Raw genomic sequence first — 22,901 nt, forward strand, 5'->3', positions numbered from 1 at the left:
TCCCTAGCGCGCGCCCCTCCTCGCAAGCTAGTTGCGGCGATACCTTTGATAAATTTTCCAGAGAAACATCTCGAGTAGGCGGTGAGACAACCACCCAAACACCAGTGACAATTTGACGCAACCGCACAAGCCTAGGAGGGCGCGATTCACGCTGAAGGTAACCTGCTAAGAGGAGTGGGAGGTTGGACTCTAACCAAAAGCTTAAACTTGTCACGCGGTCAAAGGCCCCTGGATTCGATTGCCGTTGTGTGACGCCTTATTGTCCTTGATACCAAACTTCCTCTAAAAATTGCAAGCTACAACTATATATATATTCACATGGAAGGAGAAGAGATTTACTTTGGCTTCGGCTCAAACCTGAGTAAGAGAAAAATGACAGAACGCGGCACGAAGTTCCTTTCACGAGAGAGCGCAGTGCTCCGAGGATATCGCCTTGAATTCTCGATCTGGAAAGATGACGGTTTTGGCTACGCTAATATTGTTCGAGATGAAGATTCTTTAGTTTATGGAGCTCTTTACTGCTGTGAAAAAGGAAGTATGGCTAAGTTAGACGCATTTGAAGCTGGTCGACTTCGCCGTATTGTCGTCAAGGTTGAAAAGAGTAATGGCGAAGTAGTGGAGGCTTTTGCGTTCCAAGCTTACGAAGAGTTCGTTAAGGAAGGGCTAAGACCAAGTGAGGTTTATTTAAACGAAATGCTTGAGGGGAAGGATATTATTCCGAAAGAGTACGCTGAATATTTAAGAAGTTTGAAGAGTGGAAACTGATTACTACGGAGTGAGTTGAACAATACATCAAATAATGCAAATGCATAAAGCGCCGATTGTGTTTGAATTGGTGAAACGAAGCGTAAAGTACAACCCACCCCGTCCAGTTACTCAGTGCTATATATGTATGAACAGCCAGGATAACTTAGCCTCCAAAACAAGGCCGGACAGCAATCTCTTGTGAGATAATAAAATCCGCAAATCCACTTGTTCTACAAGCTGGGACAAATCCTACTTTCCTTTTTTGGAGACATGTAATTTTAAATCGATCACTGTTGAATTTGTTTTATGTTCCATCTTGTTATGCTAAGATTCTTTTAAATTGCGATGTTTTTGTACTAACATAAATCCTTGTAGATTTAACATCTCTACCAACTATAAAACCAATAATTTTTGAATGACATTCCCTCTCGGCGCGAAAATAAACCCACCAAAAATACTTGTAAACAAATACCGGGTATAAGGCAAGGGCTTATCTTTTCTATTTTGTGGTATTTGTGAAAGGAGTTATAAATAAACATTGTTGTGTGTTTGTGCTCCCTTTCTAAACTCCTCTTCCCTTTTGTTTCAATGAATTATGGATCGCCCTTTTCAGCGAATTTAAATTTGCGCGCCAAATAGTGGTGCCAAATACTTCTCGCCGAAGGGGTGGTAGGGTCGAAAATTCGCCTGGACTTCCCGGCTTGCGTATCTCTTTCGAAATGCCCAGAAACTAAGCAAAGGGATCTTTATCCTCGAATTTTTAAATACGGCGATTGTGGAAGTGGTGATTGAGCATTACATAACACAACTATCTATAAACAAACAGAGTTATGTAATCCACGCACTTCTGAATTCCGCGTCATAATTTATATGAATCAGAATAGTCACGCGTCACACTCTCCTTCACATGTATTGGGAGAATTCAGCTTCAAATTAATATTTGGTCGAAACTTTCCTTTAGTTACTAAAGTTACATCCCCATGGACGAGAAAGAGATTTACTTTGGCTTTGCCTCAAATTTGAGCAAGAGAAAAATGAAAGAACGCGGCGCGAAATTTCTCTCGCGTGAAAGCGCTGTGCTGCGAGAATTTCGTCTTGAATTCAGCACGAACTGGAAAGATGACGGCTATGGTTATGCGAATATCGTTTCAGACGAAGGCTCTGTAGTTCATGGAGCCCTCTACACTTGTAAGAAAGGAAGCATGGCTAATATAGATACTGAACATATCGACGAAAATAACAGATTTTGCCGAGTCACTGTTCAAGTCGAAAAGAAAAATGGCGAGGTGGTGCAAGCTACAGCATACCAAGCGAACGAAGAATTTGTTAACAAGGAGCTTAAGCCGAGTGAGGTTTATTTAAGCGAAATTCTGGAAGGAGAAGATATAATTCCTGAAGATTATGCCGAGTATATACGAAGCTTTACGGGTGGAAAGTGAAGGACGGATAATATGACTTCGAACCGTGACCAAATATAATATGCAAATTAGCAATTAAAAAGATGGCTTCATTTCCTTGTTGAAGCAATCTAGAAAAGTTGCGATGCGATCTCCGATTTGCTGATTTAAAAGTTGCAACAAAAAAAAAAAAAACCCGTTAACCCGGGTAAATTTGAAAACGCATCTTTTTTTCTCCGGATAGGCAACCGTCCACACTGAAACGGCGTTTTCGGTCACCGAAAACGGTACTTTTCAAAAACGCTCTCCAAAGTGGGTAAATTTAAAAACGCCGGCTAGGTGGTGAAGTGTGGACAGCGAAGTCCGGACTTTTTGAAAACCGGCTGACGTCAAATAGTCATGTGATCACTGTGCATGCGCTGTCACTGCGTGCGATTAAACGTTATACACCATTTTCAAATTTACCCGGGTTAATGTGGACAGGGCCTTAGTGTGTGGTAACTTTACAACAAAATCATCCTTGAAATACACAGTTTTATTGGAAAACAAAGCATTTACAAGCAAGTAATTTATATCATTAACCAATATGGCTGAAATGGGTCAAGAACAGTTTTCTAATTAAATTACAATAAATTGTAATTACGTAAATCGAAATTATGGAGAAATAAGGCCATTTGTGGTCTTTCAAGTTGGTGAGGACTGCACATTTTGTTGTGCGTAATACACTTTTTACAAGGAGTCACTCCTTTGTTATTATTTGTAAGATGTTATTTACCATTATTTTTGGTGTTCTTTTTGCTTCTTTGGTTTCTCTTGTTGTTGTTGTTGTTGTTGTTATAATTTAGAGTTTCAGTAGCTGCAAATACAACAGGGCTAAATAGGCGGCAGTCGTTGCTTCCAGCCAATCGAAGCCAGCTAAATAAAAGCTCATGGATACACGTCTTGAATTTCAATATTGGCAAAAATACTGAGCAATCCTCCATTATCAATTGAAATTTTAATTAGACTTAATAGCTTTCCACACAAGGAACTTCTCTCACTGTCGCGTCCTCAATGGCACATAGTTCAATAAACTTGAGATTTGCTTGTCCAATACACGACGTCAGCTGACCGTAGTAGCCTGGGTCGAGTCCATCACCAGCTCAGTTACCAGCCTCCTCAAAGCCACTGCGCGACTTGACTGTGTTAATGCGGCACCCTTAACCCTCATAGTATAGTTCTCAGTGGCGCATAGTTCAATAAACCTGAGATGCGCATGTCCAATACAAGACGGCAGTTGACCGTAGTAGCCTGGGTCGAATCCATCACCAGCTTAGTTACCAGCCTCCTCAAAGCCGCTGCGCGACTTGACTGTGTTAATGCGGCACCCTTAACCCTTATTGCTGTATACATGTAATTACGCGTTCAAGCTGCTGTAATGTTCCCCAGCTGCTACCTTATCTCGCCATACTCCGTGACGCCGTGACTGGGAGGCCCAAGTCTATAAACACCAACACTTTGGTCTTTGGATGCAGTTACTAGAACTAACACGCTGTCAAGGAAAAACAGTATACAGGAAAATGGACCGGTCACCTTTAGCCTGCAGAACAGGCGGTTTATTTTGCGGGTCGAAGCGCGAAGTGCGAGTTTTTATTTTGCGGATCGCGTGGGGGCAAGCGCGAAGTTTATTTTTCCCTCGCGCTCCGCGCTCAATAACCCCGCAAAAAATAAACCGCCTGTTCTGCAGGCTAGTCACTTTGCACGCTCAAGCGGGGTATATGGCGACAAAGATGAGCGAGATGAGCGCTGCCTGGGTACAATGATCAGGCGTTCGCTACGCTCTTACCTTAAGGTTTTGATTGTAAGCTGCTACTAATTTTAGCGATTTTAGCGAGTTGGGCAAAAATCACTAAATCGAGTGCTCGCTAAAATTTTTTCCCAGTCAAATTTAATACTCTTTATATTTAAGTACCCCCCCACCTCAAAGGGAAACAAAATTAAGCTTAGTTGACCTGAATTTTTTTTGCTCGTTACTGTTTTTTTGGCGATGTAAATGTTCGTTCAATTTAAAGCGAGTTTGTTCTTTTACTGAACATTAATTTTATTTCCATCTTAGCTTTATGTTTATTAAAAACTGGTTTACACAATAACACTAACTTTTTAAACTTTTCGGAAAATCGCTAAATTAAATGATCGCTAAATCTTACTTTGAAAATATCGCTAAAATTAGTAGCCGCTAAAAATAGTATCCTTAAGGCAATTATCGATTTCTCTTTCGCCGTGTGCCCGCAGGCAAGTGCGCGAAAAATCTAAAACCGGGCATGAAACAAACTTGAAGACTACACGTATCTCCACAGAGCTACGTCAAAAGTATGGAATTATTCATTAAACTTTCTTCTCATGTTTTCGCAGAGCTAGGGAGAAACTCGTGAAAGATTAGAAATCAAATACGAAAATACAACTTTTATATTTTTTTCTAAACCATTCTCTGGCCATTTAAGACATTCACTGAAATTGCTATCATGGATCAGGAGTTATGAAATTCCCATGGTAAGGATACATTCATCATAAGGAGAGATATCAATGTCTTCCACATCATCTGAATGGCAAAACAAATTCTCCACAAACTCGTGGTGATCAGGAAATCGTCTGTATCTACAAAAAAAAAAAACAAGCATCTATTTTAAAGCACTTTTTTTGCCTTTTTACTTAACAGCAGTTCAGGGGGAAAACAACCTTGGGGGAGGGAGGGGGGGGGGTCAACCTTGATTTTGGCTCATTTGCGCTCTTAAGTTCCAATTCATTGCACCATCGAGTGATTGACAAGGAAAGACTCCTTTCGATTCAATTTGGTTTTTAGAGCAATTTTGTCAAAAAGAAATTCGCGCTTGCTTCGGTTTTGCATTACTACGCTTAATGATTGGTTTAGAACAGGGCGGGAGAAGCCTTCTCTCGCCCTGGTTTAGAAAACTCACCCCACTTTTTCAACCAATCAGAAGAAAAATCAAAACCACTCACACACGTTTTCCCGCGCCACATGCCAAGCACATGTATTTGCTTCAAATTTTGATTGGTTCACTGGATTGTCTGTGTCCTTTGTGATTGGTTACTTTGGTTTTCGTTTTACAGCAATCAATCAAAATCCATCTTATGACAATCATCTGAAAGCCTCTATGTAACCCGTTCAAGAAAATGAGTTTACAAAAGGGTAAAACCAATCAGGGAAAAACGGTCACAAGACCTTTACAGATGGCAAAATAAGCCCTTACTTTCGAATCACTCCTCTGTCACAAGCAGTAAAGAGTGTACTTCCATTAGACGTGTACCTGCGACAAAATATAAATGAAAAATCAATCCCAAAAGTTAACTCCTTTAAATATTTGGTTAGCTCTATGAAACACTGAACTAGGAGTATTGCTAATCCCCCTGCATATACGCTTCCAAGGCTACCACAGCCCTAAGTACTTTTGTCAGGTTTCCATGAACAATTTGCTGGAACCCATTTATACACCTGGGTGGAGAGAGGCACTGTGAGAGTAAAGTGTCTTGCCCAAGAACACAACACAGTGACCCTTTAATTTTAATTAATTTAATTTTTTGCTTGCTTAGGGCAATTGTATGTAGTTGACATGCCTGGGCCCTTGCTCATTGGCCCAGTGAGCAGGAAAAGTTACTTCAGGCCCAGCACAGAATCTACTTGTCCTGGACAACAGGACAGCCGGGGAGCACTTGGATTAAGGTAAAAATTTAGCAAATTGTGCTGTTCATACTTGATTTTCCATAATGGATCTTTGCCATGTTCTTGCATTCGCTCTTGTACACCAACTTCCGGGACAAAACTTGTCAGAAACTCACCACCAAACATAATGAGACCTAAAGAAAAAGTGGAACCTAGATTATGTTTTGAACAATTTTATTTTACATGCAGCTTGGGTGTGTGTGAATGAAACTGTGCTTGTAGCAGTGCCACTTTACTTCCTAGGGAAAGGTCCCGGGGGGGGGGGGGGGGGGAGGGGTTCATCAATCCAAGGCAGCACTTATCTGAATGGGGGACACTTACAAACAGTAAGTTACTAGCCTGGGGGGGGGGGGGTACTCGAAAAAGTTTTGTACGGGGAGGCTCCGCCCAAAGATTCAACCCCTTACCCTTTTATATACCATTTTGAAAGGAAAGGTACCCCTTTTGTATACCTTTTATTGCAAAAAGGCACCCCTTTCATATACCTACATGACATCACATTTACCTAAAACGGGATGTTTTCTTGTCATTTTTATGAAGCGCTTAATAAATTAAGACGATACAGCCAAAAGTTGCGTCTGCTCGAAATATTTAATGTAAAGGCCTTTTAAAATATCATTATGACAGATTTCCCTACCCTTTCATATACCTAAACCTGTGAAATCCCTACCCTTTTATATACCTGGAGCCTGAAAAAGGTACCCCTTTCAGGCGGAGCCTCCCCGTCCCCCCCTCCCCCCGGGGGGGGGGAAGGGGTTCATCAATCCAAGGCAGCACTTATCTGAATGGGGGACACTTGTAACAAACAGTAAGTTACTAGTAACCAAGGAATTATAGTACTTACTATAGAATCCATCATCAGCCATAGAACCAAAAGGCTCAGGAGTAGGGGCGGCAGTGTTCAGCATGGATCCAATCTCTGTGCTTTGTAAAGTACGTCCATCAACTGTGGATACCTGAAGCAGTGTTTAAAATGGAATGAATAAGATCCATTCTCAATGACGTAACTGGATGCCAATTTTAACATAAAATAATTACTAATAACATTATCTCAGGGTCCTAGGCAGGGAAGGGGGTGCGATGGGTATGTCCGCACCCACCCATAGGCCACAAAGTCGAACAAAGGTCTGCCTAATCAGGGAGTGAAGGTAAAATGATTCTCAGAATACAGGAAATGTGGACTCAAACAATTTTTATTTTTAAAATTTCCCAGGGGAGAATACTCCTGGATCCCCCAAGACACTCACGCTTCGGGCACTCGCACCCACCCATGCAAGATCCTGCCTACGGCCCTGTATTTAGTTTTTGCTACATGGGCACCCACAATGGGAGCTAAATCAGGGCTCGAGACTAACGGTAGCCAACTAGTCAAAGGCTAAAATGCAGTTGTGGCTAGTAGGTTTTGGCCTTTCACTAGCCAAAATGGCTAGTGAAAAAATCAGGCATTAGTGGCAAGGAACCGCATTTATTAAAATCGTCTCTTGGAGAATTTAAGTAACAAGTAAACTGTTGACATTATAGAATGTGAAGCTTTAAACAATCTAGTTGACAAAAACGCATGTACATGTACAATTTTTATAGTGAAGAACAAAGCCCAATTTTGTAAGAAAACACAAAAAACATGAAGATTTAAGGAACATTTTACAGCTCAAGGTTTAAACATTATCGCTCATTGTTTTCACCCTCCCCCCCCCCTTAAAAGAAGAACTATGCTTAAAAATTGTGGCTAGTAGAAAATAAGTTTTGGCTAGTGAAATCAAAGCTGTCACTAGCGACTTGGCTAGTTAGCAAAAAAGTTAGTCTCGAGCCCTGTAAATAAAAAAGGCGTCTGTTTGTCTGGGACATGTAAAGATATTATAGCTAGGGAATTAACTTTTAATGCTTATTTGCCAAATAGACAAGGGCCCAATCAAGTCATATGTCAACTAAATTTAATTCTTTTTGTGCTGGTGAGTCAAATCCTAGACATCACTTGAGTGGGGAACAAATGAATATACAACTGTCAACTTAGCCTGTGCATTGTTAATAAAATGTTTGTATAATTTTTGTACCTTTGCTGTGCCATCAATTGCAACTGATAACAGCGCATTCTGGCCTTTGCACCAAGGCCAGCTTTCGTGAAGAAACATCACATCACGAATGACATTATTATGCAACTAAAAAAAATGGAAACTTCTTAGTAAGAAACACACATAACTTAACAAATATAAACAAGGAGGAATTAAGCTAAGCAAAGAAAGTAAGCTTGCAGATAGACAAGTGCGCTGAGTTTCTAGGTGCCACTGGTACATAGTAAATGGGCTTAAAAAAAGTCTGAGTTTAGGCCTACTGGCACATAATACCAGAGCTTGTCATGGTTTTGTAGCATTAACTGACTAGGACTATTTCTCCCCCTTCCCCACCCACCAGATAGGATGCAAGTCCATCACAGGGCTACCCCCAGCATTACATTTAATGGTACCCAAAAATTTTATACATTGTACTTCTGTACATTTTCAGAAAAGTGTGCGTTGCCCAAAACACAAAACGGTGACCCCGGCTAGGGCTTGAACCCAGGCTGTCCTATCTAGAGTCCAGCATGCTAACCATTAGGCCACTACACCTCCTATACACAGTAAACAGGCTACAGAAAAAAACAACAACAACTGACAGCAAATTCAGGGGGGGAGCAACGATACACATAGATATACATCTACAACTAACATTACTACTAACAATTACTACTCAGCTGGTAAATAACTTACATCATAAATGAAATCCATAGGAAGGGGCATTCTTAGGTCGAACATGGACAGACCTCGTCCATTTACACAACAGCAAGTTGCGATGTTAGGGCCAGTCTGGGAATCTACTGCCAATCCTGTCCTATCTGGGCCATTGTAGACACCTAGGGGATACCAAAATGTTATGACTGACTGAAATCATTAAAACCATATGGTTTCAGGAAAGAAACTCACACGAACAAGTATCTCGATTTCGCCTCTCACAACCCAATGCAGCACAAAGAGGCCAGGGTCAAAGCACTCCTGCATAGGGCCAACTTGCTACCGTCACACCCTGAACTGAGGACCAATGAACAAGATCAAGTCCCGCATGATCTTAAAGCAAATGGGTACTCTGACATCCTGTTTAAGAAATGCATCAGGGACAGAGCAAAGGAGAGGCCAACGCAAGAAAGACCATAATAGGACTTGCAGTCCTGCCGTACGTAAGGGGTTCATCGGATCGAGTGGGGGGGCTGTGGGGGGGGGTACTCCATGTAATGGCCTATACGGGGAGGCTCCACCCGAAAGGGGTACCTTTTTCAGGCTTCAGGTATATAAAAGGGTAGGGATTTCACAAGTTTTGGTATATGAAAGGGTATGAATCGAACAGATGCACTTTACGACTGTATTATTTTAATTTATTAAGCGCTGCATGAAAATGATGAGAAAACGTCCTGTTCTAAGTCTATGCCATGTCTTTTAGGTATATGACAGGGGTACCTTTTTCCAGTAAAAGTTATACGAAAGGGATACAATTTCTGTCAAAATGGTATATAAAAGGGTAAGGGGTAAAAGCTTGGGGCGGAGCCTCCCCGTATAAAACTTTTTTTAGTGCCCCCCCCCCCCCCCCCCCGGGCATTCAAACTTGTAAGAACATTAGGCCACGTGTTCAGAAAGCCGAAGGATAGACCAGCGGTTAACTGAATAGCAGGAATTGTTTACAAAGTGAAGTGCCACTGCAACTGCTCTTTTACGTACATCGAGGAAAGCAAGCGCTCATGGTCCTCGCGCGGAGCCAAACACGATCCAGGCCGCGCGAGCAACAGCGAATCAGCAATTAAACAGCATGCTGAGTCAACGGAACATAACATCCATCCAAAGGACACCCAGATCCTCGAGCGTCGTGTAAGCAATTACAGCAAGAGGCTTTTCTTGGAGTCGTGGCACTCCACTTTGGACAGCGACGCTATCAACGAACGCAAAGCTTTTCCTCGTGCTTATGTGCCGTTAATTCAAAATTAAAATGTCACACTAACGCACGGATTGGTAGCGCAAGCACCAACAAACTTTCACTTCCTCTGATGAAGGTGAACAGATGTCATCGAAAATTTAGACAGAAAAGAAAAAACAGATCGGCTTAAAAAACCTTCTTTAAAAGAAATCATTAAGGTATAAGAACTGCTATAAGGTCAAAAATAAACCATACCTAAAAACTCGCTCTTTTCAAAGATATTAATAAAGTTAACACAAATACAAGAGATGGGGGCTTCTTTTAGCTTAGAAGTGGAGAGAAAAAAAGGCGAAAGTTGGTTGCTATAAGCGCCATTTTGCGATGTTAATGATTAGCGCTCTGCCATCCGAGTCGACATGACCTCGCGTTGACAGCAATATTACATGAATCGGCTTCACAACATGCGATCGTATCTACGCAGTTCGAGCGAAATTTTAGTAAAAGACGGCAAAATTCTTTCGTATTTCATCTTCAAATATAATTCGAAAGCATCGACTAAATCTATGCCTCTTTTTAAGCCTTCTAAAGCTCACAAAGAAGCTGTCTTGATATCCGACCCTCGCAGAGCCCAGAGAAGACGCAGCATGAGTTCCGTAACGCAATTGCGAAATTTGGCGTTGCTATGTGTATCATATTTGTTTACGCTGCCATGTTTTCTCCGACAGTAATCGGAAAAATCCGTATTTTTTCGTGCTTGTTCGTGTAGCAACTGAACAATGCGGCCTTAAACACAATGAACAGCGGTCTACCTCTGAGAATTCAATATGGCGTCGAAAAAAACAGAGCGTCGAACGCACATTTCGCTGCCTACATTCGCTAATTTCGCCGCTGTAACAGACCGCCTCGAAAGGTACTTGCAATTTAAAGGTGTAGAATTGTCAGATCTCGGTGAAATTTGCACTGTTTATTTGTGTAATGTTGAGGAAACTGTGTGTGAATACCCGGAGCGGCCCAGACATTTTTCACAAAATTATGGCTGTTCAAAGTTGAGGCACACATAAAAATAACTAGAATGCTCTATCTCCAGAAGTAAATGCTGGCATACTCCGGGTATTTGTAGGTAATTAAACGTTTCTATCATAAATCGGCTCCAGTTGAAATTATCTCTGTATCTTTTAAAGGAAAGCCGTAAATCGGCAATCTTTAATTTTATGAGCCTGCGATTTAACCGCGAATTCACACCTAAGGTGTGAAAATTGACACCTCGTATATCATTTTCCTGAATGTCCAGGTCTTGTTTAATAAGCCTGTGTAACTTTTATTTTGAGAAATGATTTAATGTTTGAGTTATTAATTTTCAAATTGGACATGTTTTGAGCAGTTCTACTACCTTAAATGAAGCTTCTTTCCGTGTTGTTGTATGTTAAGTACACCATTGTCTCCAAAAGTTATACCGTAAAATTCCGGTTATAAGCCCCCCCGCTTATAAGCCCCCCCCCAGTTACAGGCCCATCAACCTGGAAAGAAAAAAATACATCCGGTTATAAGCCCCCCCCCCCCCCCACCCGATATAAGCCCCCCTCTACCAGATGACAGTACTGAACAGGGCTAAATGTTGCTTTTTTGTGCGTTTTTAACTTAAAAACGTATTTCGATCAACACTCCTGAGGCTCGTTTCGAAACGTTTTTTTCCTTCCGCTTATAAGCCCTCCCGAATATAAGCCCCTCCGTTTATAAGCCCACCCAAAAACCCTTACGAAGTTGTATAAGCCCGGGGCTTATAACCGGAATTCTACGGTATAGAATTGAAGACAAAGGTCAGAGGTGGGCTAATGATTACAAGCTTTTCTTGCATTCTAATCCTCATGAAAATAATGTGGCATTCAGAGGGAAGCACTCTGGATTGCATGCTCTTGAACAGCTTATTGTGCAGTTCCAGGAGATTTCCATGTACCAACACCTCAAGGAAGAACATTGGAAATTTAGAGGGAGTGGGGGGATCTCAAAAGCCATATTTTAAAAGAAAAGTATGGGGCTTAAGTGGAATTTTTAGAGGTGTGGGGTGATTCAAACCAAAACACCTTCCATGGGAGGGGTATGGGTATTTTCTGGAACAAAACATTTTAATAACATGACATTGACTGACTTTATTTCACTTACAGTTATCATAAGATACTACTTGCTCTCCTGTTTCTACATCCATAACAATCAATCTTCTAGCATTTGTTGATGCCAAAATCTGAAAGGAGAAAACCATTCACATGTAGTTGCATAAAAATTATGCCCTGTTGAAGTTCTACACAAGCTCACAGTTTTCCTAGTAATTGGTAGCCCCAGGGGGGTACTTGCAGTATACATGACGGGGAGGTCCGACATATTTTTTTTGGGTTGAAAATTTACACCCTCTGTATTTTTTTGGGTCAAGAGATCTGTCATGTATTTTTTTAGGTCTCAAAGTCTGTTCAAGTGAATAAATCAGTAACGAGGTGCTAGGTCTTGTACTTTTTGAGGTAAAAAAAAAAATTTGATGCCAGGTATTTTTTTGGGTGTAAAATTTCAGGCTCATGTTTTTTTTGGGTTCCCAATATGAAGCTCCGTCGGACCCCCCAGTCATGTATACTGCAAGTACCCCCCCCTGGGTTGGTAGCACAGTACAGTGGAACCTCGATAAAATGAAGGACCAAGGAACTGGCAAAATATGTTCCGCTATAATGACAGACACCCTATTCTAGACCAAAGCTCTTTGATTTGTATACCCTATCCCACACTAAACTGCTTGAAAACAATGCCCTTCACAGTGGTACATACCTATATAGCCCTTATATGGGAGCTCCCCCACCCCCGGGGTTATTGAGGTTATCTTCCATATAAAAAAACTGAGGTCTTTGTCAAATCAGGTTTCCATTCCAGTGGCGAATCCAGACCTACATGTATAGATAAGTGGGAGCCCTGATCATCCAGACCCTGGTAAAGGGGAAGGCGTGCTCTCGGCTCTACAGGCCTCTATTTGGCCTAAAAATAAGGTTGGGGCCTAGGAACCCCAGGCCCATCCCACAGATCTGCCACTGCACTTTACATTTGGACAACCCCTTTGTAAGGCCATTATTGCATTCAAGATGGCAGGCAAACACATAGAATGTGTTAAAAACAACCATTGACGCAAAATACAATCCCCGGGGGGCACTCCCCTATATGGCCTATACAGGGACATGCCGCTGGATAGGGTATGGTTTTTTACTCCGCCGGCCCTGGACAGGGTATATAATTTCAAGCTCCTCTGTCCTAAACAGGGTCTGAAGCTGTCCTAGACAGGGTATGGATGCAAGACTGTCGTCCATGTATTTATATTGTTTTCGCTTTTGCTTCAATAAAAAGCATTATTTAATTTGGTGGGATCGGTGTTTCGCATTTCAATGCGTCAAACATCGCGTACGGGACGCAATTACAATAAAGCGTAAATGATTGTTGATGTTCTCCTTTGTCCTAAATAGGGTCTCCAAATAGGGTGTATTGTCCTACACAGGGTAGATATTTTAAGTTTTTATTGTCCTAAACAGGGTCAGGGTTTCAAACCCCCAGCGGAACCCCTATACCTAAACTTAAGTACCCACCCCGGGATACAATCACTGTTTCAGATTCAGAGGGAATATACCTTCCGTCCATCACTTGTAAATCTTACAGCCTTTATATTCCTTGCCAGGCTCAGTGTTGTAATCTGTTGTTCACAGTGAAAACAAAAAACAAAAATGCAATTACAGTGTATTATGATTAAAATGGTATTCAGTAGAAAAACTGTACTTATCACTTACTTCTACAGAAATATACTGAGAAATTCTGAAAATAAAAGGCAAGAAAATTCTTTTGTTCAAAAGGGTTTTCTAACTGGCTGTCAATTATTTTCTTTTTCGAGGGGGTTTTCAGCTGGGTGACAATGTTTGTTAGTTTGCTCTATTCAGTTGTTTGTTACGGTGGTTAGGGTGGCACCATATTTAAATATTTTAGTCCCCCACCATTGCACTTTAAAACTAAAATGAATTAAATTAAAAAAAAAAAACTTCTATGGTCAAATTTTAACCAGCGTATAAACTGGTTGATGTGTTGTGTTTACTAGAAGTACATATATGTACCTTTGGGGATATCTTAATGTTTATTTTAATGTTAAACGAATGCCCTCTAAATTATACCCATGAGTAACAATTAAAAATCTATTTTCTCACTTTGAAGTACCATATTGATGAATGGACTGCAGTCTACAGACAATGATTCAAACAATTTAAGTCTTAAATATAAATAAAAAAATAATATGAGCTTCAGTCTTCACTTACGGGATAACTGCCCAAAAGATGACATTTCTTTGCGCTGTAGACGTTAACTTTCCCATCATAAGCACCGGAGCAGAACAAGTATCGATCCTGAAGGCCGAAAATTATTCAAATATGATCTGCTTTGCATGTACTCATTCACAACAAAAGAATAGAATGAGTGGAACTAAAACTTGGAAAACAAGTAGTCCAGTATTTATAGAGTTTGAATCTTACCACAGGCGAAAATGCGACTCCACGTACATATCCTTGGTGAAATTTTAAAAATTCTACTTTCGGAGTTAAATCCATAATCAAAGATTAGAGGAAAACATTCAAGTGATCAAAGACTCGGCCTTCGCCATGGATATAAATTGTTGTTGTTTTGTTCACCCGCGCTCTCATCGACTTTTTGTACCTTTTCACACAAAAGAATGAATTGAAAATGATATCTACAGGAGTGATTTTGTACCATGCGTCATGTCTTCAACACGATAGCCTCCAGGAAGTCGTAATATATTTGCTTTCATCGGCAAAACATGTCTTGAACTCAGCAAATTTGTGCAAAACTTTCTGTGGGAGCTGGACCCAGGTAAACCTCGTTTGCAATATTGACCAAATTTGGAAACGCGATTGTCACGCACTGGTGCGTTACTTTGTTTAAAGTCACGCGAAAATCAAATACAGTAAATCTGATGTTTATGACCCAATGCTTATGAAAAATTGTAAAATATTGCAGTTGGCCTAAATTAGGATAGCAAAATTTGCTAAGAAAATAATTTTAAATTATGGTGGTCAACATCCTCTTTTTTTAAAAAGCAGAGATTTTGCAAAATAAACTTACTACCCTCTCCTTGGGATTCCCCACCAGACCCATGACGTACTGATGGCATTTTCTCGCATTGCAAGTCGCGTGACGGTCGCGCGTGATTCCAGTCCCGTGGTTCACGAGTTTTCATTCAGAAAAACATGGACTTTTGGCTTCGGAATCTTTGTGTCTTTCTCTTCCTTGCGTTCAGTGTAATTATTAGCTCAGGTGAGTATCAATATTTCACGTTTTTTTACCGTAAATATGGCGATTATTTGAGTAAGTGTGGATCGCGCCGAAAATATGCGGCAGTAACTTTCAGCTGGCCGGCAGCAGCTTGTGTTCGAGCGCTGAGCCAGAAACTTCTTCAAACACTTTTTTAACATGCATAAGTTGATAACCATGTGTGATTTACAGCTATTTATGCAAAGTTTAGATCCTTTCACTTTGGTGTTCTTTCATTATTTCGCTTTAACGTTATGTCGTAAAGTTATGCGAGCTTCCGGTGAATATATTTTTGTTTTGTTTACTGTGCATGGTTGTACTTGGTACGGAGCAGTACTTGCTTGCCGGAAACTGTAACCGTGAAATAGAGTCATTGTTAAAAGTAATTAGATCTATTGTAAGATTATATGTATTGGCTCGAGGCATTTGTTGTAGAACGTTATTTTGGAATGTACAGCACCGCCCACAGTTTATTGAATGAGACTAAATCCGTAAGCTAAATATCATACTGTAGAATATCATCTCCCTGGAACTTATTTGCATTTTGTCGAATAACAATGCTGCCTGTATATTGATTCATGCCTGGTTCTTCAAAGAGTTCTGACATTAAATGCTGTTGTTTGAGCCTTCCATTCAACAAGATGAGGCCCTGCCAAGGGGATCCCACATCGCTTGTCTGAATTAAGCTTAAAAATGTCCCGTGTCGCTGTTTTATCGCGCTTCCCGTTGCTGTCGGTAGTTGAATTAAAGAAAAACTCCTTGTCCTTATGGGAATTCAATCTTTTCCAAAATGGTTGTCGTTTGTTGCGATTTTATTTTATGTGCTATTGCTACTTTTTTGGTCGTGGCGCTTGTCGGAATTTACCCTGGCAGGGTCTCTGAGATTCTAGTCCATCACAGATCAACTCCAGCATTTTGGCATGCTCGTTACCGGTAGTACTCATATTGTGGTGGTGGGAGGTGCGGTGGCCTAATGGTTAGTGCGCTGGACTTAGATTGAGTGATCTGGGTTCAAGCCCTGGCCAGGGTCATGGATTGTGTTCAAAGGAAAGGCACTTTACTCTCACATGTACAGTGCCTCTTCCACCCAGGTGTATCAGTGGGTTCTGGTGATTGCAATGCTCATGGTTTTCATGGGATGGAAAGGTTCCTGAATGGGGGTATAAATCCATTTTCTCAGCTCAAATTTTTTTCCAAATCCCATTTCCCAGCCTGTGATTCCCTTTCCCAGTAACCAAATCCCAGTCCCAGTGACCCAAAGTCCCATTTTTTCAGTGAAAATTTACCCAATCGTAGTTACTATTTTACCCCTGGATGGACAAGCATCCCATCCAGGGAGGAGTAGAAATACTCCTAGTCACTTAATTAATGCTACGAAAACTGGGATAAGCTCCAGCTTATCCCAGCACTAGGCATGACCACAGACTTTGACCATAAGAGCCATTCTTTTGAAATATATTTTTACACTCGCATTCAGTGTTGCGTCCATAGCTAACATTCTACATCCATCTGCTGACATCATCTTTCGACGGCATCTTTCGATGTGCTGTTTGAATTAAGCCAATCCAAACTGATGTATACTGTTGTTGGTTTCATGTAACTGAGCCCACAAGGTCAAAAGGTCATGCTAGTGGGCTGTGATTGGAGGATTTCGTTCTGTGTTCTTTGTATAGCACGTCGAAAGATGGATGTTGACAAAAAGCTGATATGCACGTACCGGTAATACTGAAAGTGGGTGTAATTCTCACCTCTTAATTCATTTTTATAGTGTCCACCTTACAACTCAGCGACTGTACAGAGTTTAAAGTAATTCCGCCAGACCAGTATGATAGGAATCCCAGCTCTGCTGACGATATAACCAAGAGACCTTTGGGATATATGTATGCAAATGTGTTATACCCTGGTGTGCAATCCGAGATAAAGAACCCATGTGTATATGTGAAAAATTTGACGTCAAGAGATATAGAAGTCATGGTAAGTCATGTCAGCTCCTGGAGGGTGGGGTGGGGGGGGGGGGGAGGAGGGACTCGCATATGAAGTGATGGGGATGCTCGTCATCTCGCTTAGGGGTGTAGATGTAAATTTCGGATTTTTGGTCTTGCTTAGGGTGTTCCAGGCAAAACGCCAAATGAATCTTTTTAACCATAATGGTCTTGTTTAGGGTTACACACGAAGAAATATACAAACATAAATTCTATGCGTAGTTTTTTGGTATCTTTAGGGGTCAAGAAAAGCTTGAGCCACACCCAGATTGGTCTCTTTTAGGGGTTCTTTACAAAATTCCGACGAGCATCCCCGTCCATTTCATATAGGAGTCCCCCCCGGGCGTCAGCTGTATACCACTTGCAGTCCATTTAACCTGACTAATTAGTAACAAATTATGTGAGAAAGTTGTAATTTTTGTAGCCATGCTGTGCAGGGGCGGATCCAGGATTTCGAGAAAGAGGGTTCCAACAAATGGACCGCCGAAGGCGGGCCCATCTGGGGGGGTCCAGGGGCATGCTTCCCCGGGAAATTTTGAAATTTAAGTCCTCGGAAATGCGATTTCCAGCGTTTTGAGGGATGATTGTGGACGGTTTAATACCTCAACAAACCATCTATTTTTAAAGCTATTTTATTAAACAAGGACTACGTTTAAGTCTTTACAATAATCAACTGACACCTACAAAATGAAACTAAAATCACTGTAATATATTTGTCCTCGCTATTTAATGTGTTCTAAAAAGTCACGCTTAAGATTCTTCAAAAATGGGATTAACGAGTAACATTCTACGAGGTTGTTGTTCGGCTTATTTCAGAACTATAGCATCGTATATAATCGACAGGCTTTTCATAATTACCGGTATGAATACTCATTAAAGTCAGGCTAAGGAGTCTCTCGGTTGTCATCGTGGTCTGAAGATAAGGCTTGACTAGTTTTAAAGTGCTGTTTGAGCGGAATTATAATGCAATTCGCAACAACAGGTGGATGTTCGGAAAGATTTCTGGATCACGAGCATGTAATCAATAAAGTTGTCATTTTGTTAACCTAAGGGAACATTTGAAAAATAACAAATTGAGTTTCTTCAAAGCTGTAAGGCAGGTTGAAGCGCGTCTGGTTTGTCTGTCTCTGATTTCCATTTTCTCATCCAACGATCATATTCAATGTCGAGAGTCTGTGGGCTTGGGAGATCTGACATATACATTTCGGAGACTACAGCAATGTCTACATTTGTGCCCGCATCAATGGAAGGAAGCGCTTATATAAAACAAATTTTAGACTGGCATTTTGTTTCGTTCACTTCTGTTTTTTCGTCAAAAACCGCCTGAGTTAGAATGTTTTTTCTTTCAGTTTAGGGGGTTCGACCGAACCACCCGAACCACCCCTGGATCCGCCCCAGCTGTGAGTATGAGACCCTCAAAAAAAGATCTGAGTCTCACTGGCCATTTGCATGCCAGATGGATTCTCTAACCACATGAGCTTCGCACCCAGGGGGTACTCCGGATTTCAAGTGACAGGGATGATGGAAGGATTTTTCTGTTTTTTTTTTTTTTTGGGGGGGGGGGGGGCAGGAAAATTTGGCAAGTATTTTTTTGCCCAGGTGGCTTGATTTTTAAAAGTAGAAATTTTTTGGGTATTAGGAACAATCTAAAGATTTGTGGTAGTGCCTTAATTGGCTGCATTGTTCTGCGAATAAAGTACAAATTAACATGTTTTTCCAATGTTGTTTTTTGTGTTATATAAGTTCCCCTTTTCGGAAATTTAAGGGTCAGGAAGTCGGCATGGGATTTTTGGGGGTAGTTAATTTTCGGTCTAAGGATTTTTTTGGGTTTGTAAATCCCGAGTACCCCGAGGCCTACCTGGGCTCAAGATATAGTACCAGCCTGCCTGCTTCTTACTTTGAATATTTTACTTTTTTGACAGATTCAGGCTCTTGTCCCTGGGACAGTTTGGTATGCACCATATGTTTTACAAAATTTGTAATTTGATGGCAAATGAAATAAACTGTACATATTAATATATAATTATAATAAAATTATAAACATTTTGTTTTGCTTCTGACTGCATGTAGTGTGAGAGATGACAGTAAACCTACCCCAAAGTCAAATTGTGCTCAGGTATGTGTATGAAAACAGCAAAGTTTGTAAGAATCAATATTTATAAGTAAAATTGTTGCAATTATAATCCATCCATCCATCCATCCATTATAATCTATTTTTTGCACGTGCGATTGGTCAGCAAACACGTCACGTGATGCAGCCAAAACTGGGGAACTGTACCCCCCCCCTCCCCCTAAGTAATGTTCCCCAGTTTATGAGCTTTGTGATTTGCATTTACACATTTAGTTTTCATGCCAATTAATTATAATTGAATAGAAATGAACATTTTGAACAGACCAGCATTTTGAGTGCTGACAGAATTACTTTGAATTTAAGAAGTTTATAAGAAAAGGCCTCCCAAAATAAGCAGCCTGGTGTAAAAATATTTGAAGGACAAAAAACACACTGTTCACTTCTTTGAACACCTATATCTGCAGACAAATATCAGTGCAATCATTTACAATGAGAGCTGGGTAGCAAAGGGCTTATGCGTAACACGTGAAAATGGCAAAATAAGACCGTGGCATGTGAAAATAGGGTAAAAATTATACTATGATACGTGAAAATAGCTAGAAAGGACACGTGACTTGTGAATTTTGCAATTTCAAGGTAGCGTGTTACGTGAATTTGGTGACAGTTTGTACCTCACTCACACTCACTCATCCTCTTCGCTCCTCTAACTGGAGCATAAGGCTACCCAGAAATGTCCGCCATCCTTCACAGTCTTTTGCTCGCTGTTCCACCTCATTCCAGCTAGTCCAGCTCAGGTCTTTATGCTCACCTTCCACAGTTCTTCTCCTCACTTTCTCCTACCTTCAGGGGTCCAGGTGAGAGCAAGTTCTCGGCAATTGTTGTCTTTTTCCCTCCTCAAGATATGACCTACCTGAAACGGGATAACAAACCCCCCTTTGCTACCCTTTACTGAGTTCTTCTCTTCATCCAGGAGAAAGAGGTAGCCCTTTCACCTATATAAGATACAAAGTCAATTGTATCAATATCTGTAGGTCACTCAGTTCTCGCACTCTTTTGCAGGGTGGCACACTAAGTGTAGGATGTTGGAACCCGACAACAGACACAGTGATGTTTGAGTTCTATTGTGATCCTGGAGCAGGCTGCGATGCTGATGTTCAGTTCTGGTACAGACTAACTCCAAGCCCTCCTGGAGCTGGTGAGTGCATAGTTGATTGTAAGTTGTTGGTTAAATTATAACGAGGCATGGAAAGGTAAACAGTCTGCATTTGGGCCTAGTGGCCCATCAGGCTAAAGCTTATCCTGTTTTCCATAGTATTAGGCAACTAGGAGTATTTCTACTCGCCCCTGGATAGGATGCTCAGGGCCGTACCTAGGATTTTTTGTCTGCATGTGCAAACTCCGCACTTCAGGGGCAAACCTTTAGTTTTCTTAGTTTTTTAAGTTTAGTGTTTTTTTTTCTTTAGTTTTCTTAGTTTTTTAATTTCCTGGTGGGGGCAACTGCCCCCGCACCCCCCCCCCCCCCAGGCTGCTATGTATGGCCCTGATGCTGGTCCATCGCAGGGCTTCCCCAGCATTGAATTTGCGGGTACCTGTTTTATAATTATTACGTCTAGGTTGAGAGAAGCATTGTGAAAGCAATTGCTAGTAGTTCAAGTAGTGTTTTGTAAGCTGTATTTAGGTATTGTTAAAGACTGTTAGTAGTCTAAGTACTGTAAGTAGTGTTAACCGTGTACTGTTGCTATTGTACTGTAATCGCTGATTTTTTTCTGTATGTATTGTTGCATTTCAATAAAAAAAAAAAGTGAAAATAAAAAAATAAAAAAAATAAAAAAAAGAGTCAGAGTAAAGTGTCTTGCCCAAAGACACAACACAGTGACCGGCAGCACTCAAACCATTCTGGTCCCCACAGCTCTTTCGTTTCTGGGCTGGGCCTTGGCATGGGAAAATGCAGGGCTCTGGGGACACAGGTTTTTCTGTCCTAGATTCTAGGACTTCCGGTCTTCATGTATGCATTCATGAGGCCCTGCCAGGGTGGGTTCCCGTGTCGATTGTCTTAATTTGGTAGTTAAATTGAAGAAAAATTGCTTGTCTTTGTCCAAATTTAAGTTTTTTTTATAAGGGTTGTCGTTTGTCGCTATTTTATTTTATGTGCTGTCGCTACTTTTTGGGCCATGTCGCTTGTCGGAATTTACCCTGGCAGGGCCTCAGTCATGACATTTCAAAAGAATGTACGAGAGAGTCATTACGTTTTGACTTCCGTTTAGGAAGCCAATAAAAAAATTTGAATTATTTCAAAAATTCCTTTGTCCCCAGAGCCCTTCATTTTCTTGTGCCAAGCCGGCTAAGAGAAACGATGAGAATGCTTTCAAACTCAAAGCACACAATTCGGAGTCCAGGGCACTCTAACCATTTAAGGCACCACACCTCCCCAGGAAAGAGGCGTGGTGGTCTAATATACCTACTGTATGTAAATGACAACCATTCTATTTTGTTGTAGATGTGGATGACTGGTGCAATGCTCGTAGCAGCGAGTTTCCACAAGATTTAATAACTGCCCCTCCACCAGTAAATAACAAACCAACTGTTAAAAGTGAAGCATCTGGCATTGTATCCTGGAGCATTCTTTTTGCACTTGTTCTTTTTCTTGTTCACTTTGTAACGCTTTAGCAGATCAAATGGGAATAATATTGTAAATTGCCACACTTGCCTATGTATTTCCCTCAATTAATTAAGTGCCCACCTTGTGAGAACAAATGGGTAAAGTCAAATGCAAAACTATGTACTCCCCAGGGGGGTACTCCGGCTTGTAATGACAGGGATGATCAAAGGATTTTTTTGGGTTTGAAATTTTTGATTCCGGTTATTTTTGGGTTGGAAAATTTGGCAAGTATTTTTTTGGGTGACTTGATTTAGATAGAGGATTTTTTTGGGTATTAAAAACGAACTAAAGGGCCTTGGCACAGCCTTGGCGTATTAATGGTATCATGAATAAACAAAACAAGCGTTCTTTGTGTTATGTTATTGCCCCTCCTGGCAATTTAGGGATAATTTGACAAGAGATTTTTTTGGGGGTTATTTTTGGTCCAGGGATTTTTTTGGGTAATGTTAGAAGACTTAGGAATTCTTTTGTGTCCTGAGTTTTGTCTCCATTCGGTCACCCCATCATTTACAAGCCAGAGTACCCCCCCCCCCCCTGGGATGTACTCCAGCTTCAGCATTTAAAGGAGCTACGTCACAGACAACACATTTTTGAAAAAACAATTGACCAGCTATCATCCGAACATGGCAAAATGAGAGTACACAAGCTTAAACTCTTGTCCACTCTCTTAAAATTTTGAACAGGCTCAAAACCTCATCATCACCATCGTTGTCGTTGATATAATCATCATTAGTTGACGAAAACTGATAAAAGCGTGGGAACGTTTTAAGGCAATTGATAGTGAGAGTTCAGCTCTTGGGTAGTCTTATTCTCAATTGGCCCACGCTGAATTAGATGATTGCATAAAGACTTTACAATTGATATGAGTTTGCTTGCTTAAAACACAGATGGATTTTAATCATTGTTTGTGTAGTCTACTGATAGGGTTGCCTACTAGAACAAGAGCACTATTATAATTACAGTAGAATATAATATTCTTAATCAAGTTGTCACCATGTAAATTGTTTTTAAATAAAAGAAGAGGTTTTCTAATTATCCAGAAAAAAAGCCTTTATGG

At 40.8% G+C, this 22,901-nt stretch overlaps 4 protein-coding genes across 6 annotated transcripts; 3 read left to right on the top strand and 1 right to left on the bottom strand.

The window, feature by feature from the left end:
• The first annotated feature begins 149 nt into the window (after positions 1-149).
• Positions 150-852, top strand: LOC144667178 (uncharacterized). Its single transcript, XM_078528581.1, has one exon. It carries the CDS (start codon positions 319-321, stop codon positions 763-765), a length of 447 nt encoding a protein of 148 aa, XP_078384707.1. The 5' UTR covers positions 150-318; the 3' UTR covers positions 766-852.
• A 685-nt stretch (positions 853-1,537) lies between these two features.
• Positions 1,538-2,324, top strand: LOC144628153 (uncharacterized). Its single transcript, XM_078486211.1, has one exon. The coding sequence runs from the start codon at positions 1,728-1,730 to the stop codon at positions 2,184-2,186; it is 459 nt and encodes a 152-aa protein (XP_078342337.1). The 5' UTR covers positions 1,538-1,727; the 3' UTR covers positions 2,187-2,324.
• Positions 2,325-2,964: 640 nt separating this feature from the next.
• On the bottom strand, positions 2,965-14,661 carry LOC144667446 (uncharacterized). Its single transcript, XM_078528863.1, has 11 exons — positions 14,337-14,661; positions 14,124-14,210; positions 13,451-13,513; positions 11,959-12,037; positions 8,607-8,749; positions 7,914-8,018; positions 6,707-6,818; positions 5,894-5,996; positions 5,393-5,449; positions 4,684-4,778; positions 2,965-3,667 (listed from the first exon to the last, which is right to left on the bottom strand). Exons 1-11 carry the CDS (start codon positions 14,409-14,411, stop codon positions 3,576-3,578), a joined length of 1,011 nt encoding a protein of 336 aa, XP_078384989.1. The 5' UTR covers positions 14,412-14,661; the 3' UTR covers positions 2,965-3,575.
• Positions 14,662-15,007: 346 nt separating this feature from the next.
• LOC144629193 (uncharacterized) lies at positions 15,008-22,883 on the top strand. 3 transcript variants are annotated; one of them, XR_013566313.1, is made up of 7 exons: positions 15,008-15,135; positions 16,901-17,106; positions 19,037-19,065; positions 19,185-19,230; positions 20,245-20,380; positions 21,683-21,979; positions 22,401-22,881. XR_013566313.1 is itself a non-coding variant. In XM_078487411.1 (6 exons), the coding sequence occupies exons 1-6, from the start codon at positions 15,069-15,071 to the stop codon at positions 21,850-21,852; spliced, it is 654 nt and encodes a 217-aa protein (XP_078343537.1). In that variant the 5' UTR covers positions 15,008-15,068; the 3' UTR covers positions 21,853-22,881. The 3 variants fall into 3 exon arrangements, 2 of the variants coding, with proteins under 2 accessions (XP_078343537.1, XP_078343538.1); XM_078487411.1 differs by having other exon boundaries at positions 21,683-22,881; XM_078487412.1 differs by lacking the exon at positions 19,037-19,065 and having other exon boundaries at positions 16,901-17,135; positions 21,683-22,883.
• The last annotated feature ends 18 nt before the right edge of the window (positions 22,884-22,901 follow it).

The sequence above is a fragment of the Oculina patagonica genome, chromosome 10 (genome assembly GCF_052425735.1).
Source record: "Oculina patagonica isolate OP01 chromosome 10, crgOcupat, whole genome shotgun sequence".
Classification (NCBI taxonomy): domain Eukaryota; kingdom Metazoa; phylum Cnidaria; class Anthozoa; order Scleractinia; family Oculinidae; genus Oculina; species Oculina patagonica.

What these genes read in the sequence shown, in the direction of transcription:
- LOC144667178 (XM_078528581.1), top strand. Translation starts at nt 319, where the DNA reads ATGGAAGGAGAAGAGATTTACTTTGGCTTCGGCTCAAACCTGAGTAAG.
- LOC144628153 (XM_078486211.1), top strand. Translation starts at nt 1,728, where the DNA reads ATGGACGAGAAAGAGATTTACTTTGGCTTTGCCTCAAATTTGAGCAAG.
- LOC144667446 (XM_078528863.1), bottom strand. Translation starts at nt 14,411, where the DNA reads ATGGATTTAACTCCGAAAGTAGAATTTTTAAAATTTCACCAAGGATAT. An exon ending in AGTAGTATCTTATGATAACT is followed by an intron (nt 8,750 to 11,958) that starts GTAAGTGAAATA and finishes GGTATCCCCTAG; the next exon opens with GTGTCTACAATGGCCCAGAT. An exon ending in GATCCATTATGGAAAATCAA is followed by an intron (nt 5,450 to 5,893) that starts GTATGAACAGCA and finishes ATTTTGTCGCAG; the next exon opens with GTACACGTCTAATGGAAGTA.
- LOC144629193 (XM_078487412.1), top strand. Translation starts at nt 15,069, where the DNA reads ATGGACTTTTGGCTTCGGAATCTTTGTGTCTTTCTCTTCCTTGCGTTC. An exon ending in CAAAGTCAAATTGTGCTCAG is followed by an intron (nt 19,231 to 20,244) that starts GTATGTGTATGA and finishes ACTCTTTTGCAG; the next exon opens with GGTGGCACACTAAGTGTAGG. An exon ending in TCCAAGCCCTCCTGGAGCTG is followed by an intron (nt 20,381 to 21,682) that starts GTGAGTGCATAG and finishes ATTTTGTTGTAG; the next exon opens with ATGTGGATGACTGGTGCAAT.